The following is an 18,833-nucleotide window of genomic DNA, read 5'->3' on the forward strand; positions in this document are numbered from 1 at the left end:
CCCTCTTCAGCCTGATTTCGCTTCACCCCTGGAGGGGAGGGGGCAGGGCCGTCGGTGACTGGGGCATCCGATGTAGCAGGGAGGGAGTCCAGAAGGCAGAGCTCATGGCCTTCTTTCGGAGGGAGACACGTGTTCTCCGTGTGACCTTGGGGAGTCGCTTGGCCTCTCTGGCCCTGTTTCCTCCAGTCTACAGGGGCTGGGCCTGGGGTGGGCCGCAGTCCGAGGCCGAGTGCTGGTATCCCGCTGGACCCAGACATGGGCTGGCCAGACGTGAGCCCACAGGAGGGTTCCCATCTGAAGGGCCAGCCCAGGGGTCCCCAGTGGCCCACGAGGTGCAGGGCACGCCTGTTTAAAACCTGGCCCCGCCCCGTGGTCGGCGCCTCAATAAAGCCCCGCGGAGCAGGCACCCTGTCCATCCCCCTCCCAGCAGCCCGTGCCCCTGGCAGGACTGTCCGCGCTCCGCCCCAGGCCCGCGTCCCGGGAAAGCCCCGCCGAGCCCCGCACCCAGCCGCACCCAGCCCCGGGCCCACACCCCAGGAAAGCCCCGCACCCTCTGCCCTAGCCCTTGCCCCAGGAAAGCCGGGCCGAGCCCCGCACCCTAGCCAGTGCCCCGCCCCCGGCCCGCGCCCCGGGAAAGCCCCGCCGAGCCCCGCACGCCGCCCGCCCCCGCCCCTGCGCCGCGCGCGCCCGCATCCGAGCATCCGCACGGCTCGCGGCGGCCCCATTGGTCGGCGCCGGCGCCGCAGGGCCGCCTCGCAGCCAATCGCGGCCGAGGGGCGGAGCTCCAGCCCCAGCCGGATGCTCCGAGCCGCGGCGGCCGCGAGCGTCCCCCGGGCCGAGCTGCGCTCCAGCGTCCCGGCCTGCGGCGGCCGCACGGACCCTGCGAGCGGGGGCGGCCATGCAGGAGCCGCTGCTGGGGGCCGAGGGCCCGGACTATGACACCTTCCCCGAGAAGTCGTCCCCGTCGCCGGGGGAGAGGACGCGGGGCGGGTGAGAGGCGCGGGGCAGGGGGCTGCGGGCGGGGGCCGGCTTCCGCCCGGGGCCTCCTCTGACCTTCCGCCGCTGTCCCGCGAGGGCCCGTCTGCCCCCCGCCCCGGACACCCTAGTCCTGTGTACGGAGCCGCTCGCCGCCCGGCGCGGGCCCAGCCCCGACCCGCGCAGAGGGGGAGGGAAGCCCCGAGAGGGCAAGGGGCGCGCTTGCCTAAGGTCACGGCGCGCTGCGGGGGCTGCGGGGGCGAGGTCCTCGCGGGAGAGCGGCGCTCCTTCGCCCGCGTCTCGGCCTCGGGGCGGGGGGCCACGGGGGCCTCCCTGGGGATTCTCGCAGCGAGCGGACACTCACGCTCCAGGAGCCCTCGGCCGAGCCGGGGTCGTGCGGCCGTCCGGGGCTGAGCCGGCAGCCCCTGGGCCCAGGACCCCGTAGCCTTTCGGCCGCGGGGGGAGGAGGAACCCCGAGACCTCATCGCTCTGCCCGCCCCCACCCACCAGGGCCCCACAGAACAGGAGGGTGTTCCTGGCCACCTTTGCCGCGGTGCTGGGCAATTTCAGCTTCGGGTACGCCCTGGTCTACACGTCCCCTGTCATCCCGGCCCTGGAGCACTCCTCGGACCCGGACCTGATCCTGACCAAAACCCAGGCATCTTGGTTTGGGGTAAGAGCCATGCTCGGAGCTGGAGACGGGCAGGGCGGGGTGAGTGGGGACCCACTAAGCTCGGGTCCCCCTGTAGGACCCTGGCCTTCCCCCTCCCCCATCCTCGCCAGGTTGTGGGAGGGGCAGTGGGTGAGCGAGGGCAGAAGATTGCTCTGAAACAGGAGGAGGAAGTAGTCGCTAAGAAGGGTGGGAAGGAGACAGCGAAGAGATGGCCTACCAGGTCTTCCCCCTGCCCCAGACCACCCACACCCACAGCCCTGCCGGGCTGCCACAGCAGAGCAGGTACCTCCCTGGATGATGGGAGGCAGGGGCATCAGATGCCAATGGGAAGAGGCACTGGCTGGGGCAAGGAGGCCCCCAGGACTGAGTGTGGGCACGTGGGAGGGAAGAGTGGGGGCCCTGAGAGTACAGGATGCTGGAAGGACCATCTCCGTAGCTTCCGATTTACAATCCCAACAGAGCAGCCAAGATGATACCTAGTGTGTGCTGAGCACTCAGTGTGTGCCAGGAGTGTGCCGCTGGGCACCGTCCATGAGAGTGGGTTGACTCCAGGGCCAGCCCTATGAGGGGGCTCTTCCTGGTGTCCCCATAAAGAAACTGAGGCTTGGGTAGGCTGAGCAACGTGCCCAAGTCAGTGGCTGGATCCTACTCACTACACTGTACAAAGATTCCAAGAACCCCCAAATCTGAAAATGCCGGGAGCTTCAGGTCACAGAATTCTTCCATCTGCCGTAATAGTATTAGACATTTAAACGTTCGGCTGAGCTGAACCACTGTGGACAAGTGGCCCCACATACTCCCCAGAACAGGACTCCCCATGGTGGCATTGCTAACAAATGGTTGTGCACATGATGTTTGCACACCTCTGGGGACAGGAGGCTTACTACCTCATGATCAGCCTGGAAAAGCGGCTGCCCCTAGGCTCCGATGGGGGGTTGGAGTGTTGGATGCCCACACATGTCTGCCTTGCTCCCCTTTCCTACAGTCCGTATTCACCTTGGGTGCAGCGGCTGGAGGCCTCAGCGCCATGGTTCTCAACGACCTCCTGGGCCGGAAGCTCAGCATCATGTTCTCAGCTGTGCCATCGGCAGCCGGCTACGCGCTCATGGCAGGTGCCCACGGCTTCTGGATGCTGCTGCTGGGGAGGACGCTGACAGGCTTTGCTGGGGGGCTCACAGCTGCCTGCATCCCGGTAAGGCCAGGACTGCCCACCCCGTCCTCTCACTGCCTCAGCACTGTGCCGAGCACGGCGGCTGCAGTCTCCCGGCCACCCCCCACCCCCGACCCCCCTGGGCAGTGGAGATCTGTTTGCCAGGAAACCTCAGCTTCCCTGTAGCAGGACAGCTAATCTGTCCCCACATCCCCAGCCGACCTCACGCTGGACCCCTTCAAGTTTCTACTCCATTTCCCGATAATCAGGCACATTGCTCAACTGAAGAAAATCTGTGTTGAGCAACGGAGGAAGGGGAAGTCTCTCCCTCCCTAGGACACCTCCCACAGCTGCACACACACCCTGTCAGGGGCCAGGCCGGCAGGGGGCCGAGGACGCCCGGGAGGCACTGAGTCTGGGGGCCCGTGGGCCTCCCACATCCCCATCACCAGCTACCTGTTTTAGAGGTGAGCTTTCGCCCACTGGACCATTAGGGAAATGGCATGAGTCACAGTCAGGACAAGAGTCCCACCAGAAGACCCCACTTGTCACTTCCCAAGGTTCACCGGGGCCACCTCTCCCATCCTAGCCAAGCCTGGGAGCCTGATCTCACCAAAGGCGCGGGGTGGGCCCACATGTCTTGCAGGTGTACGTGTCTGAGATCGCTACCCCAGGTGTTCGTGGGGCTCTGGGGGCCACACCCCAGCTCATGGCAGTGTTCGGATCTCTGTCCCTCTACGCCCTTGGCAAGTATCATCCAAAACAGCACTGAGCACCTCCTGTGTGCAGGCGGGGGGTGACCGGGTTGGAAAGGCAGTGAACACACCCCAAACCAAGCCCCGTGCTGGGGGATGGGATACTGGCTTAGCCACCCCCATGCTGTGTCCCTCCAGGCAATGCCCAGCCTCTCTCTGGGCATGGGGCGGGGGGGTGGTTCCATATAGAAAAGAGATCAGAGCCCATCTGTTTGAGATGGGGTGGGGTTTAGGGTAGAAACCTGGGGACTGCTTGCTAAGGCTGCCCCTCCATCACCCTGCCATGGCCCTTGAGACCCATCAAGGACCGCCTTCTATGTGCTGGGCCCTGTGTTCAGGGCCAAGCAATTCCTGGGGCCCCTCCTGGTCTGGATCACAAAGGCCTGGGGCAACCAAGGTAGGCTTCCTGTGGGAGGCGGCCCCGGGGCTAGCCCTTGAGAACAGAAGGGGTTGCTCGGAGGCCTCGGCAGGAGGGGAGTCTGTCCGGCCTGGACCGCATCTCCTCACCCTGTCCTCACCCCCAGGCCTCCTGCTGCCGTGGCGCTGGCTGGCCGTGGCGGGAGAAGGGCCAGTGCTCGTCATGGTCCTGCTGCTCAGCTTCATGCCCGAATCCCCTCGCTTCCTGCTCTCACGGGGCAGGGACGCGGAGGCACTGCGGGCGCTGGCCTGGCTCCGCGGGACCGACACAGACATCCGCTGGGAGTTCGAGCAGATCCAGGACAACGTCCGCAGACAGGTGTGGGAGGGTGGGCCTCGGCCAGCCCCGAGGCCTCTTGGAGCCTCGGCTGCTTCTTCCCGGGGAACAGGGATAAGCGAAGCGCCCCCTCCAAGCACTGGGGGGAGGGGAGAGATTGTGGTTCCTGACCCAGAGCCCGTGCTCCCTGCTGCTGATGCCTGGGCATGCAGAGATCCTGGCACGCACAAGTCTGCCTTGTCCCACCCGCTCATCCAAGAGCCTGGGGTTCGGGCGGTGGTCCCCCAGCCTGTGTGTGGCCTGGACTACCTCTGGGCACAGTCTTTCCTGGGGAAAGGGAGGAGGGAGTCTCCCACCCAGCCCAAGGCAGAGTGGTGCCTGCTGGAGGGGCTAGCCCAGCACCCCCAGCCCAGTGACAGCTTCCTGTTTCTAGAGCACCCACATGTCATGGGCCGAGGCCCGGAGCCCCCACATGTACCGACCCGTCCTCATCGCCTTGCTCATGCGCTTCCTGCAACAGCTGATGGGTATCACTCCCATCCTGGTCTACCTGCAGCCCATCTTCGAAAGCACCGCTGTCCTGCTGGTGAGAGCCCGGCCCCAGCACCCAGGAGGCCGTCCCCTACTGCCGCGGGTCAGGGGTGCATGCACTGTGCCGAGCCCGCCAGGGTCTCCTGGCCATGTTTGTGCCACCACCCCCCATTCTCAGAATAATGTTTGGAGGCCAACTTACATGCCTTAAAATACCCGGGCTTCCAAAGGTACCTGTTGTCTAGAAGTGCTGAGCTCTGGGGGGTCATGGACCTCAGCTTCAGAGCATCTGCCACTCGCCAAGGGAAGTCCCTTTCCTCTAGACCTCAGCTTCCGCCTCTGTAGAAGGGAGATAACGGGGTGTGCCTGCCTCGGCCGGTCCTGGGCTCCGAGGGAGAGGAGATTGAGAGATCAGCGACAGTGCAGTCCCACGGTCATTGTGGCGCTGGGATTCCATGCAGGCCCCAGCCTCAGCGGTGGGCATGGCAGCTGGGTCCTGGCCAAGGAGCCCTGCAGCCCAGGCTGGGTGACCAGAGGAAGTGCCTGGCACGTGGTGTGTGCTCAGCAGCTCAGTGCTCCACAGGAGCTGTGGCCTTGGCTTGGGACCTGAGAGCCCTGCGCGGCCCCTTGTTGGGGGATAGGTGGGATGGGAGCAGCAGGCTGGAGCCCCTCAGCGCCGGTGGCTTCCTCCCTGCAGCCCCCAAAGGACGATGCGGCCATTGTGGGGGCCGTGAGGCTCTTCTCCGTGTTGATTGCCGCCCTTACCATGGACCTAGCTGGCCGCAAGGTTCTGCTGTTTGTCTCGGGTGAGCTCCTGCGTCCTCCTCCCGCAGCTCCTGGTCGTTGGCTGGCCCAGGCAGAGGGCACTGTGGCTGGGAGCTCCGGGGTGGGGGTGTGGGGTTGTCACACCTGCCCTGTGGGTCCTGCCTCCGCCAGTGCCCAGCACGGGGCCCGGCACACACCAGTCACCCCAGGAAGGTCTGCAGGGCTCGGGGGAGCAAACAGCGGGTATGACGTGAGCTTGGACGCGCAGGCGGAGCTCACTGCTCTACGGGAAGCATCTGGTCAAGGCCATGGTGGCGGCCTGGATGAGAACTGGCCCACCCAGGGCGCACAGTGCTGAGGGGCTGTGCGGAGGAAGCACCCGGCTCAGAGGGTCCTGGCCCCCCCGAGGGCCACCTGTCTGTCCACAGCCACCATCATGTTTGTGGCCAACCTGACGCTCGGGCTGTACGTCCACTTCGGTCCAAAGCCTCTGACTCCCAACAGCACCGTGGGCCTCGAGAGCGTGCCCTTGGGGGGCACAGAGCAGCCACTGGCCACCCCGTCTAGCTACCTCACCCTCGTGCCCCTGGTGGCCACCATGCTGTTCATCACCGGTAGGTACCCAGCGACTCTGCGGGTCCAGGGCCCGGGATAGCCAGCTGGGGGTGGGGCGGGGGTGCTGGTGCTCCAGTGGGAGGGGCCTGCTGGGGCATGGGCGGGGCGCTGGGGCTGGGCCGGGTCTGGGCAGCTCCGCGGAGGCAGCAGAGGCCCCTGGTCCTCTGTGGGCAGGATACGCCATGGGCTGGGGGCCCATCACCTGGCTCCTCATGTCGGAGATCCTGCCGCTGCAAGCCCGCGGCGTGGCCTCGGGGCTCTGCGTCCTCGTCAGCTGGCTCACCGCCTTCGCCCTCACCAAGTCCTTCCTGCTGGTGGTGGTGAGTACCGGGGTCGGGCTTCCTGGCCAAGTCCTCTGAGCGTCCCGCGGGTCCTCCCAGACGGGACGAGGGAGCCCAGAGGGCCTTATGTCTGGGGGGCAGTTTGGGTCTCCTGGCAGGGTCCCTGCTGGCCGACCCACATCCTCCGCACTGCTGGGGTTTTTTTGTTTTTGTTTTTATTTATTTTCAGCATAACAGAATTCATTGTTTCTGCACCACACCCAGTGCTCCATGCAATCCGTGCCCTCCTTAATACCCACCACCTGGTTCCCCCAACCTCCCACCCCCGCCCCTTCAAACCCTCAGGTTGTTTGTCAGAGTCCATAGTCTCTCATGGTTCACCTCCCCTTCCAATTTCCCTCAACTCCCTTCTCGTCTCTGAAGGCCCTGAAGCCAACCAGAATGTCACGCCCAGCGCCCGGAAGGGATAATCTGACGGGGGCGGCTGGGGCCCGGGGCCTCCCCTGGTGTAGCCCGCGGGACAGGGCAGGGCTGGGGAGTCCATGGAGTGTGCACTGCGCCCGCGGAGAGGTGCTGGTGGGCTTGGGGCCGGGCAGGAGGACGTGTGTGGTGGCTGCAGAAACGCAGGCACTTGGCTCCCCACCAGGCTGGGGGCCAGGCCTCCTGCAGGTGGGAGGGAGGTGGGTGCCTGAGCCCAGGCTGAGGCCAGAGCTCCGGGCAGGGCGGGCCACGCTAAAGCATTTGCGTCTGAACGGGAGGCAGTGAGGAGCCCCGCAAGGGCCCTGAGTAGGGGAATAAGGGGAAGGCCCCCCAAGGCTGGCTAACACTAGGAGGGCCCTGGGAACCCCCGTGTGACCAGGCGTCCCCTCTGTGCCCCCAGAACGCCTTTGGCCTGCACGTGCCTTTCTTCTTCTTTGCCACCGTCTGCGTGGCCAGCCTGGTGTTCACCGGCTGCTGCGTGCCTGAGACCAAGGGCCGGTCGCTGGAGCAGATTGAGTCCTTCTTCCGCACCGGGAGGAGGTCCTTCCTGCACTAGGTCAGGGGCCCTGCCACGGTGGAGACGTGAGCGTCTGCGCTGACCACGAGCCTGCACGCCAAGCTGGGGAGGCAGCAGCCATCCGCCATCGGACGCAGCACAGGAGGACCGGATGGAAGCGCGGCAGGCCCCCGCCGTGCATGTTCTGGCTCCGGGCCGCAGCTCCCCTGTCCGGCCTGGGCCCCAGCTCCAGCAGCCGGCCGCCAGCACGCCCCTCGGCCAAGACCCACTGGCAGGGGAGGCGGCCACGGGCTACAAGGCAGCCCACAGCCCAAGGACCGGGACAAGGCCCTGCTGGGTGACATGGGGCCGGGCTCCTTACTACAGAGGATGCGGCCACGGAGGGCTGTAATGAGGACAGAGACATGGGCCAGGAGACAGTGGAGGGCTCCACACAGGGACATCACAGTTTTGTTCTGATCTGCTTAGTCATCATGGAGCAACTTGATGCTGGCGAGGAAGAGCGATCTGCAGTTCTAAAACCTTGTGGGTGCTACAGGGAACATTCTGGACTCCCACAGGCCAGGGCCCAAGACCCAGCACAGACACTTCCTCCTGCCCCTACCCAATCTCTGGAAACGGGGCTTAAGGGCTCCCATCCGCAAACTGTGTCCACCCTGTTTTCGTCACAGTCGGTCAGACTCTTGGCCTTGAGAGTCACAGGATGGGGTCTCCTGCAGATGGGGGAGCCCACCCAGCAGCCAGGTTCTGCTAGTCCCAAACCCTCAGCCACAGTTGCCAGGGACTACTGGCCCAAGCAAGGCCCCCTCTGTGGGCCGCAGGATGGCTCTGTCCCACAGGCTCCAGCCCTCCCCAGCTGTGTGACCTGGGCAAGCCATGTTCCTCGGCGGAGAGGCTGTGAACAAGAGTGGGACAGGGCCAGCCACACAGAAGGTCAATAAAACGGCAGTTACTCCCAGGGCCTGCGGTCCCTGCCTGCTTGCTTACGGCCCTGTGGGAAGGAACAGGCAGACCGCACAAGCGAGGGTACGGACTACACCAAGCTTTATTGCTCAAAACGCAAGCTAAACACTGTGAGAAAACAAGGACCCCGAGATGACACAGTCCAGACCCGTGGAGGCAGGAACAGAACCGGGCGGCCTGGCCCCTTCTGCCACCTGGACGGATGTTCCTTGCAAGGTGGCACCCCACACTGAGGGACGGGGTCACTGCTCCGGGACTGCTTTGCCGGGCTCGCTGGGAACCCCGGGCACATGACGGGTCCATCCTGGCCGATGACTCGGGCTGGAGGGTCTGCGCCTGCCTCTAGAGCCCACCCCACCTGATGGGGTGGAGGTGGGGTAGAGGTGCAGCCTTCCTGGACACAGCCAGCCTCTCCCCCTGCAGAAGGAAGCCCCTGCCAGCAAGGCCCCTGCAGCAGGGTCAGGAGGGCTGGGCAGAAGCGGGCCCCCCCATCCCACTGCCTCGGTAAGAATGAGCCAAGAGGGGCCGGCAGGGCCCTTGCTCCTCTCGGGAGGTAGACAGGTCTTGTAGCACACACAGAACACACACACGCGACACCCCCGCCCGCCTGGAGTATAGAACCCATAGCCCTTTGAACCCAGCGCTTGCTTGAGAAAGGTGGTCCCAGGGGACCCCTGAAGGCACGTGTCCCACCAGGCCGGCCAGCTGCCGTGCCCTGGGGCTCAGCCTGGCGGGCTCTCTGGAAGGCCGCTGGGGGCCGCTGCTGAGCAGAAGCCCTGTGACGTGTCCCTCCCGCTGTCCAACACTGACAAGCACCCCCTGCCAGAGGGGAGCTGTCTCCGGGAAGCAAGGATTTGGACACAGCCCTAGGGCTGCTTTCAACAAAGCAGGGCTGGGGCTGAGCTCAGGGCTGGGAGCTGGCACAGCCAGGGTCCTGGGAGAAGGAAGAGCAGAGCTAGACCTTTTCCACACCAACCCATCTGTGCCCAGTGCCGCGCGGGCTTGGCCAGGCCCCATGGACAGGCCTAGCAGCTGGGGGCTGGTCCCTTGAGCGGAGCCGTCCATGGGCTGAGGCGGACACACGCAGGGGACACAGGAATGCTGGCATGGAGGGAGGCCGGGGGGGATGGCGCACAGCCCAGGCAGGGCCGCCTCCTCGCACCATCCACACAGGGCTTGCTCCCGGGTGGCCTGGGTACAGCTCATGGTGGTGGAGGCAACTCTGGCCTCTGCCCAGCTCTCAAAGGCAAGAAACTCCCCGAAGGCAGGGTCGGGGGGTAGGCCAGCAGCAATATTGGTGGGTTGAGCTTAGCCCTACTAACTCGGTTGGGCCACGGCTAACGTGGCAGGACCACACCAGAAAGATGGACAAATAGGCCCAAGGGACAAAGAAGAGCCTGCCCTCCCCAATTCCTCAGCACCAGGGCCTTGCGGTTGGAGGGAGAACCTGGAGGCCCGGGCCAGGACCCAGAAGTATGCTGGAATGGCTTGTGCAAGCTTCCAGGGAACTGGGGGAGGGAGCAGACCCTAGCTGTCCAGCCACTGCCAACATGGCTGTTCTGGATACTCAGGAAGCATCTCGGGAGTGCTGTGGGCTCCCACTGAGAACAGAGAGGTGGGGCGGAGCCTGGGCAGTGGTAGGAGGAGACCATGGGCCACAGGGCACCGCTGTCCCGATGACAGGTAGACAGAGGGGACCCAGGTGGCTCACTCTGCCCAATGCCCGGGCCCAGGGTGACATGCCTCCCTGCTCGGCACAGGCCCAGCATCTGTGGGGGAAGCCCCGCCCAAGCCAAGCCTTCAGCAGGTCCCGGGGACTCCGCTGGCGGTGGGAGTCCGGAAATGCACACGGCAGCCTGTTTCCAGCCGAGCCAGGCCAGCTGCAAGGAGTGGAACCAGGCAGGCCCCGCCCTGCCTCCAGCCCTGCGGCCTGGGTCACCGTCGAGGCTGCCCGCTGTCACCGCCAGTCTTCCTGCTGCGGGCCGAGGCCCAGGGCCGGGAGACACCAAGCTAGAGGGAGGAGAAGACAGAAGAGGACTCCAGGTGTAGGGACAGGTGTAGGGACAGGTGTAGGGAGGCTGGTGGGAGCCAAAGGCTCCTCTTCTAGGCTGTCCTTCAGGGTCAATGCTCCAGGCCTCATCCCTACAGGACATGTTTGAACTGAACCAGAGGGGCGAGCAGGGAGCTCACATTACAGCTCCCCCTCCAGGGTGTCCGTGAGCTTCTCCTCATCCACCTGCTGCTTCTGCTGCTGGATCCTGGCATAGGAGATCGCATCGCCCCTGGGGAGAGAACGAGTCAGCATCACAGAGGGGAATGACACCAGGCACACAGCCCTCCCTGCCACCACCAGATCCCTAGCCTGTGACCAAGGCACAACCTGCAGGGACACGCTACTGGGCTCTGCTTTCCCCAGAGACCTTGCTGCGAGGAGGGCAGGCATGTCCCCTCTAAGAGTGACACGGGTTCTCCCAAGCCACAGACCTGCCATCCCCGCTGTCGGCTGAGGCGAGGCACAGCCAGGCCACCAGAAGCCCATGAACCCTCCCACTCTCATTTCCTAGAGATGAACACCCTGGGGACGCTGACAAGTGTCGCTGACAACCTCTGTGCCTCAGTTTCCACAAAGGGATAACAGGGGCCCCACTCGGACCATCCTCCCTGAGAGACTTCCGGAGGCAGGATGTCAAGATTCCTCCCGGGGGCCGGGAGAGCCGCACGCACTTTTTGCCCAGAGCGGAGAGTCCATACAGCACTCCGGTGGCAAATGCGATGGCATTGCCCAGCAGCGTGGTCAGGGTCAGGCTGATGACGATGGGAATGACGGCCATCCTACGAGAAAGACAGAGGTCAAGGGGGTGCTCCTGCCCTGTGGCTGCCTCACCGCTTCCAGACCCCCTTCCCGGACACCAGGGCTGGGAAGGGTCCCTGGAAATCAGTCCCGACACTAGTTCATGGCCAGGCTTCGGAAAGCCCTTAAGACACATGTGCACTTGTCTGCGGAATCCTGTGTACTTTCTGGGGAGAGGACGTAAAGCCTTCATCAGATCGTTCAAAGGGTCTGTGGTACACAAAGGGCGAAACAGCCCTGGGAGAGTCCCTCTCCCTGTCCAGAAAACAGGCCGACCAGAAAATCTCAGGTCAGTCCAGCCCCTAGCGGCTTCCGACTCGGCAAGTTCCTGAACTCCTCCCGTGTTAAGGACATGATGCCCGGAACAGCGTCAGCACCGAACACACGGCAGCTCGCTGTACTGCGGTAAAACGGCCACATCCCCCAGGACGGAACCCAAAGCTGCAAGTGCACAAGGCTTGGGGTTTCCTGGTTCCCAGTGGGGGCAGCCCCAGCTCCGTCTGGTCCAGACCTCCGTCTGGTGTCCGCTCTGGCTGCAGCAGCCACGGGGCTGAGTCTAGGTGCTGGCTGGGACTCCCAAACCAGGGTGGCGGCCAAGCTTAGCCAGGCCAGGAAGACACTGTGCCTGGAGGGCCAGCTCTCTGTCCTGGGCTTCCCTGGGCCAGGCTGTGCCCAGAGGCCTCCCCTGCCCAGGCGCACCCTGTCCACAGAGAAGGTAAGACTGGGCCGCCCGCTGAATCCCACTTGACGCTTTCAGGAGGGATAAGCGATGGTGAGGTTTTGCCGTGGTCATAAAACCCCGAAGTAACAGAAGAAAAGGAGAAACGACACACACACACGAAAAGACCGTGGGGGACAATCTTCCGTCAAGACAAAGGCAAACAGGCTGGAAAAATATCTGCGAGGAGTGTAACAAAGCACCCGGAAACCTTCCCTCCGGGAAAGGTAGAACTTTCTAAGTAGAGCGTTAGGATGCCAATAGGTAAAAAAGTAAACTGGACCATTTCCAAAAAAGAAAACGCAGTCAGCAAAAACGTCTGAAAAAACATCTCACCTCCCCGACCACGGACACAAATGTAAAATGGTGCCCCGCCCCGGGAGGCCGGAGAGGGACAGAAACTCTGATCACCTCTTCGGGAAACAAGGTCGTCCCGTACTGAGGCCTCTCCGGCGACTGCGACCTCTGACCTAGTAAGCGCGCTGCGAACACATCCCGAGAAGAGCGTCACGGGAAGGGTTTTGGCGCGTTGCTGGCTGCCACGATTGATCTGATTTGGACCCCGGTTTACAAATTAAGAAAAGCGTGATGTGCACAGTGCGGTGAGCACTCCCGTCATTAGAAGTAACGTCATAAAGTCTTCGTGGTGATCCTGAGGACACAGATTTACTTAGAACGGTCACAACCACGGCAGAAACAGGTTTAGAAGGCGCCTGCAGAGGAGCAGACGGAAGCTTACCAAAGGGTTCCAAGCAGGGGGCTCCAATGTGTTCCAAGTCATTTGTAACGAACAGAGGTTGCTGTTCGTATTTTTTAAATATTTCTCTTAAAAGTAAAGACCGAGGCAAAGGACATGATGGCAGACAGCACTGAGACCCCGCGTTCCTCTGTGGTGGAGACCCGGTGGGAAGGGCTCTGGCACGAAGGAATGCGTGTCTGGTACTCAGTCAGTTAGGCCTCTGCCTTCATGATCCCAGGGTCCTGGGATCGAGCACCGAGTCAGGCTCTGCGCTCGGTGGGGAGCCTGCTTCTCCCTCTCCTGCCGCCCCTGCTTCTACATTCTCTCTCTCTCTCCCCGTCAAATAAGTAAATAAAATCTTTTAAAAGATTAAAAAAAAAAAAAAACACCACTGGCTTTCACAAAGGGAAGAAACCTCTAGAATAAACATCTCCGTTCTTCTTTCAAAGATAACCTAAATCCAAGTGACTACTGGTGTTGCCCCCAGAAGCTGCTGAGGGCCTCCCGTGGGCCTGCACTGTTCTAGAGGCTTCTGTGTGGCAGGCACACCCTGAAATTAGTTCAGCCTCATGACTCAGGTGGACAGGGCTGCATACGGAATCTGGTGTTAGAAGATGGAAAGTCCAAGGAAAGCGTGTGGGAAGGTGACCGTTTCTGTTCTGCGACCCGCTCTCCCATCAGGGCACCCGATGGGCTGCCCACAAACACATCCTGTGAACCTACCAGAATCTAGTTAACAACTCCCAAACGATGGGCCAACATCCCAGGCACCGCTCGCTTCTCGGACACAGCAGGCCGCGCCACAGGGCACCCGCCTCCCACGTCTGCACCGCGGTGGTGGGCCCGCTCCCGCCTCGCTGGGTCGCACTTCACACCGGCCATGACCAGAGGGCTCTGCACGACGCTCTCCCAGCCTCCTCCTCACCCACGGTACCCCCCACCACGCGGGACACCAGCCATCGCCTGCCCTTCAGGTCCTTGAGTTTTGGGAAACCGTGTCAGGGTCCCTGTTAGGTTCAAGGTCCGTGTTGGCCCGGCCCTCCCCGGGGCCCCTCACCCGCAGTAGAAGACAGCCTTCTGCCAGGAGCGCAGCCGGTCCACCTTCTCGGCCACCGTGTTCGCGAACTCGACGAACCGGCAGCAGAAGGGTGCCTCGCAGAGCAGCAGGATGAAGGCGTTCATGCTGGAGGGCAGGGAAAGGGGGGGCAGGCTGACAGGCCTGAGGGGACAGGGGTCCCCGATACCCAGCCCCGGAATGCCACCCTTCCCGTGCCCCCCACATCCCCCTCTCGGGGCCTCTGCTGAGCCAACGCTCGCACACCAGCCCCCCTCACCGAAGCCAGCACTCTGGAGGCAGGGTCCGGTCTTCCCTTCACCCTCTGTCCTTGAAGGAGACGAGACCCCCCGTGTCAAGCGCCCCCATAAGCATACAGCGAGCCCCTCCACGCTTAGCCCTGGGCAGAGAGCCAGCCGCCACTCGGCTTCTAGCATAGCCACTGCTGTCCCCACACGGCCGTCAGCACGGAGAAAGCTGTCCCCAGCAGCGGCTTGTCCGCCAAGGACGGTGAGGAGTGGGTCAGTCAGGCCACAGTCACTGAGCGCTGACCGTCGGCAAGCCCGCCCAGGGCAGAGGAAGCTTGGCAAGCCCTGTGGGGCAGGGTTCTCTCCCTCTGCCCCCGCCATCCTGTGCTCAGGCCGGGACGGCTAACCCGTGGGGACAGACTGAGGTGTCTGCTCCGGTCTTCGAGTTCCCTGTGACGGGGGCACAGTCACAGACACCGGGCCCTCATTACCTACCTTCGACAGAAACTCCAGCTGCGGGTGCCCCAAGAGCCCGCCGGAGCCCAGAGCGGGGACTCTGCACACCCCACACCAGCCCTGCCCCCTGCCCGGCTCCTCCCCAGCCTCCCCTCCAGCCCCGTCCACCCAGCCCTTCCCCAGCCAGGCCAGCCGACCTCTGGACTCTGCCCACTGAAGCCTCGGGCCAGCGCCCTGACCCCCACGTCCCCCATGCATCTCTGGGTCCCACCCCAGCCAGCCTCCGCCCCGGCCTGAGTTCTCTTAGGGCAGGGCCCCAACCTGTCCACCTCCGTGCCCCTCCCCGCCAGGTCCCACCTGGGCACAGGCCACACTTGGGGCACAGCCACCTTTCACATGCACTGGGTGGCTTAGATGTGGCCAAAGCTGCACTGGCCAGTGTCACCCCTGCCTTCCCCTCCCCCGGGATGGAGCTACCCTGGCAGGAGGTGGGCAGAGAATTCACCCAGGACGCTCTGACCGCCTGATCCCGCGCGCGCTCTAATTCTGCCCTGGCCGTGGCTTGCCCACCCCACACTGGGGCTCCTGATCCCAGCACCAGGCTCCAAACCCACTGGATGCCAAGCTTCCAACTAGACCAGCCCTGAGGACCCCCAGAGCTCCCAGAGGCCAGGCCCAGGGGAGTAGACATGGAGCCGGCAGTCTGGCTCAGTGGACACTCAGAACACATTGGTGACCCCAGTCCTAAACCCAGTAGGTGCCTGGGTGGGTGTGCCCCTGGCCTGGCCCTACAGGGAATCAGGAAAACAGAACGTGGCAGGGTATGGAGGAGGTGAAGGCCTGCACAGCGGCCAGAACCCACACGCCCCCAGCCCCACCGGCCACTCACATCATCCACACGCCGGCCGCAATGTTCAGAGGGCGGATGGTGACGCAGTTGAAGAGGCCCGAGATGGCGCAAGCTTGGAAGCGAGACAGGAGCAGGAATCAGCAGGGAGGAAGGGACAGAGCCTGCCGGGAAGGACCCCCAGCAGACCCCTTCTGACACCCCACGCTTGCTTCCCCCGACAGCACCTCCAAGTCTCCCCTCTGCCATCCGAGACAAGTGAGACCAATGGAACCGCTGGGCGTCCGGTGAGGCTGCAGCTCAGAGAGCCGAAGCAGCTGGCTCCAGGCCGCACAGCAAGGGTGCGGCTGGCTGGCGTGGAGGGCACCTCACCCTCTGTCCTGTCCACGGCTGGGAGGGCCTCTGAACCCCAGTCGTACCCACACCCACCACAAGGTACAGAGGACGAAGAGACCAGAGTCTGGAGGGCTCGGGCCAGGCAGGCGCCACCATCCGCTGGGTCGGCCACACAAGAAGCCTGACGCAGGAAACGTGGCTTGGATTTTGGCTGGGACAAGGGCTGCCTCTCTTGGGGCAGAGATTGGGATCAGGGAGACCCGGTGTGCTGTGGTGTGCGGCAGGCTGTGACTGACACACCGGCTGAGGATGTTCTCGTCCCTGTTTTAGGCCTGTTTGCTCTCCTGCACACAGGACGGGCCACAGCCCAGCCCACCCACCCCTGCAACACCAGGTCCTGATGCCCCAAATGTGGAGCCTGGCCCTGCGCTCCCGACCACGCCCACAGGCAGGGTGTGCCACACCCGCCTCGGCCTCCACGCACACCAGACACAGCAGCCGCCTCTGGGCCCGCTTCTCCCGGAACTCTCCGGAGCCAGCTAGGCACTTCCGGGGCCCTGGCTCCCAGCCAGGCATCTAGCCCAGGCCCTCGCTGGGGTGGGGCTGGAAGCTGGGCCCGGAAGCAGCAATTATCAACCAGTTGATTAAAGTGCAGCGGCTCCTGGGTTGGGCACCTGATCCCGGCTGGGACTGGAATTCTCCTGTTGTTTTCCCTTGTGACCCTACGCAGGCTGCGGGCGGTGGGGAAACCGGAGGAAGTGAGTCTGAACTGCAGAGGGGCTGCCCTGTGTGTCCGTGAGCCCGAACTGCAGAGGGGCTGCCCTGTGTGTCCGTGAGCCCGAACTGCAGAGGGGCTGCCCTGTGTGTCCCTGAGCCCGAACTGCAGAGGGGCTGCCCTGTGTGTCCATGAGCCCGAACTGCAGAGGGGCTGCCCTGTGTGTCCCTGAGCCCGAACTGCAGAGGGGCTGCCCTGTGTGTCCCCAAGGTCTCCTGAAAGGACAGAGGCGCATTCTGCCTTCTAAAAAGGAGACATTCCCCTTGGACATAGCACATAGGCTTTCAGGCAGCAAGGCCCCCCACCAGAGCCGTGGATGAGAGTGCCCACAACACAGTACTGCTTCTGCCCGGCTCTGGGCTCTGCCTGGGCTCCTCTGACAGCGGTCTACACCTGCGGCAGCCAGCAGTTCCCCTCCAGCTCCAACCCTCCCCCTGCCGTCCTACCAACAGCCAGCCTTGGGGGAGAACCAGGTTTCAACCCGGACAGAAAGGCTCCAGCCAGGAGCCCCATAACGATCAAGGCTGGAAGATGCTCCTGGGGTTGGCTAAGTGCGGGAGGCATCCTGTACCATCCTCTTTCCTCCCAGCCTACAGCCTCTACAGGACTGTCGGGGACCCTGCATAAATGCCCCTCTGAGGCCCCCACCAGCCAGGACGGCAACCCTACCCTGAAGTGACCAACCAGAATTCCTGTTTCATCCCTGAGCCTTTTTTTTCTTGATATTTTATTTTTCAGTAACGTCCGCGCCCAATGTGGGTCTTGAACTCACAACCCCAAGATCAAGACTTACACAGCCACCCACAGAGCGGGCCAGGCACCCCCCATCCCTAAAACTCCTGCATGCTTTGTGTTGTACCCTGGGGCGGACTGTTTGGTATTTGCATAACGACCCCCTCCGCCCCCCATCTTCAGGTGAAACTGACATTTCAAAGCCACTAGCTTCTCCTGGCGCTTAATCTGTAGCCTCGACACCATGAAGTCCGGGGACAGCCCAGGTACTCCACTCTGAGACCCAGAACTGCATGGGATACCAGGGTGCAAGCATCTTATCTAGGGCCTGACCTCCAGCCACCAGTCTCTCCTCCCGAGTCAGAAACATGCTTGCTCCCCCTGCGGTGACGGGACGCCTCTGGACGAGGGCCTGCCCTGCCTGGGCGGTGCACTCCCACGCCGGCACTCCTGAACCTCCTTCCAGCATGCACCCACCCTGCAGGGCTGTGGGGCCGGAAGGGGACCCTGAAAGGTGTTCCTACTGGCAGACTCGATCAGGATCTGCCCTGCCCCAGCCCGCGGTGCCAGGCGGGCACTGGTTCCAGCCCGGGGAAGGTGCCCGCTCCTCCAGCAATCCCCAAAGCGAGGGCCGCAGGCAGGGGAGAGGAGAGCCGACGTTCAAACACTGGACGCGCATCCGCGCTCGAAGACCCGCCGCAGGATCTTTATTTCACTTCTGTAGCAGTCTGCCTTCCTGTTCGCCGGTCGGGACGTGCGCCGGGGATGGCGCTGGGGGGACGCGGGGGGCGGCTGAGGCCCAGCGGCCGCAGAGGGCACGCGCCGGCCTCCGGATGGACAGGGAGCACCAGAGGAGAGGCCGCGTCCCCTCGGCTCAGTGCCGGGCCTCCCTCGGGGCCGCTTGTCCCCTGGCACCATCCGCCCCACGTATCAGCAACCTCGCCCGAAGGGGAAGACCGCGGCCGCCCCCACCCACGCCCACGCCCACGCCCAAGTCAACAGGTGAGGCTGCGTCCGGGCCGGGCTGGGCCGGCGCCCCGCGAGCCGCCCCCCGGGGCAGAGGCCGCGGGTCCTCGCGCTGCGACGCGGCGGGGGGCGGCGACTCGGCCGCTGGAGCGCACTTTCCGTCCCGAAACTTCCCCGGAGCCGCCCGGCCGCGGGTTGCCCGGCCGGTAACCATAGCAACCTCCCGGCGTCCTCCCCGCGCGCGCCCCGCAGAGCCTCCCCCACGCCCACCCAGCCCCCCCGCGGAGGCGCGCCAGAGGGGCGGGGCCGGCACGCATGCGCGGTGGGCGGCGGGGCCGGCCCCTCCCCTGGGCCGGGTACTCACAGACGGCCCCCAGCACCCCCGACAGGCGACACAGCCAGCGGTACCACCACGTCATGCCCTCGTCCTGCGCCGGCGGCGCGGAGCTGACGGCCGCCGCCGCCGCCCCGCCCGAGCCGCTCATGGTGCCGCCGTCTGGCGTCGTCCGCCGCCCTCACAAAGGGCTCCGGAGCCGGCCGCGTCGGCCCGGCGCGCTGCCTTGTGGGAGAGGCGGCCGCTCATTAGCATAGGGGGCGGTGCTCGCAGGGGTGGGGGCGAGGGGAGCCCCAGGGGCTCGCGCTCATTAGCATAGGGGGCGGGGCGCGGCGGCCCCCGCACTCTCCGCTGTCAGATCCTCCCGGCGGGACTAGC

At 64.3% G+C, this 18,833-nt stretch overlaps 2 protein-coding genes and 1 pseudogene across 3 annotated transcripts; 1 reads left to right on the plus strand and 2 right to left on the minus strand.

The window, feature by feature from the left end:
* The first annotated feature begins 801 nt into the window (after positions 1-801).
* Positions 802-8,396, plus strand: SLC2A6 (solute carrier family 2 member 6). The gene is made up of 10 exons (XM_047700827.1): positions 802-990; positions 1,486-1,648; positions 2,634-2,840; positions 3,445-3,544; positions 4,078-4,289; positions 4,681-4,833; positions 5,476-5,584; positions 5,972-6,157; positions 6,333-6,478; positions 7,320-8,396. Exons 1-10 carry the CDS (start codon positions 899-901, stop codon positions 7,473-7,475), a joined length of 1,524 nt encoding a protein of 507 aa, XP_047556783.1. The 5' UTR covers positions 802-898; the 3' UTR covers positions 7,476-8,396.
* A 23-nt stretch (positions 8,397-8,419) lies between these two features.
* Positions 8,420-10,539, minus strand: LOC125083034 (uncharacterized; annotated as a pseudogene).
* On the minus strand, positions 10,050-18,690 carry CACFD1 (calcium channel flower domain containing 1). 2 transcript variants are annotated; one of them, XM_047700832.1, is made up of 6 exons: positions 18,486-18,690; positions 15,355-15,427; positions 13,765-13,890; positions 11,124-11,231; positions 10,590-10,681; positions 10,050-10,409 (listed from the first exon to the last, which is right to left on the minus strand). In XM_047700832.1, the coding sequence occupies exons 1-5, from the start codon at positions 18,604-18,606 to the stop codon at positions 10,591-10,593; spliced, it is 519 nt and encodes a 172-aa protein (XP_047556788.1). In that variant the 5' UTR covers positions 18,607-18,690; the 3' UTR covers positions 10,050-10,409; position 10,590. The 2 variants fall into 2 exon arrangements, with proteins under 2 accessions (XP_047556788.1, XP_047556789.1); XM_047700833.1 differs by lacking the exon at positions 13,765-13,890 and having other exon boundaries at positions 10,050-10,681.
* Positions 18,691-18,833: the final 143 nt, after the last annotated feature.

This window comes from Lutra lutra, chromosome 13, assembly GCF_902655055.1.
Source record: "Lutra lutra chromosome 13, mLutLut1.2, whole genome shotgun sequence".
Lineage (NCBI taxonomy): Eukaryota > Metazoa > Chordata > Mammalia > Carnivora > Mustelidae > Lutra > Lutra lutra.

What these genes read in the sequence shown, in the direction of transcription:
- SLC2A6 (XM_047700827.1), top strand. Translation starts at nt 899, where the DNA reads ATGCAGGAGCCGCTGCTGGGGGCCGAGGGCCCGGACTATGACACCTTC. An exon ending in AAAGCACCGCTGTCCTGCTG is followed by an intron (nt 4,834 to 5,475) that starts GTGAGAGCCCGG and finishes TCCTCCCTGCAG; the next exon opens with CCCCCAAAGGACGATGCGGC. An exon ending in GGTTCTGCTGTTTGTCTCGG is followed by an intron (nt 5,585 to 5,971) that starts GTGAGCTCCTGC and finishes GTCTGTCCACAG; the next exon opens with CCACCATCATGTTTGTGGCC.
- CACFD1 (XM_047700832.1), bottom strand. Translation starts at nt 18,606, where the DNA reads ATGAGCGGCTCGGGCGGGGCGGCGGCGGCGGCCGTCAGCTCCGCGCCG. An exon ending in GGGGGTGCTGGGGGCCGTCT is followed by an intron (nt 15,428 to 18,485) that starts GTGAGTACCCGG and finishes CTCGCTTCCAAG; the next exon opens with CTTGCGCCATCTCGGGCCTC. An exon ending in CTCTCCGCTCTGGGCAAAAA is followed by an intron (nt 10,682 to 11,123) that starts GTGCGTGCGGCT and finishes TTCTCTCCCCAG; the next exon opens with GGGCGATGCGATCTCCTATG.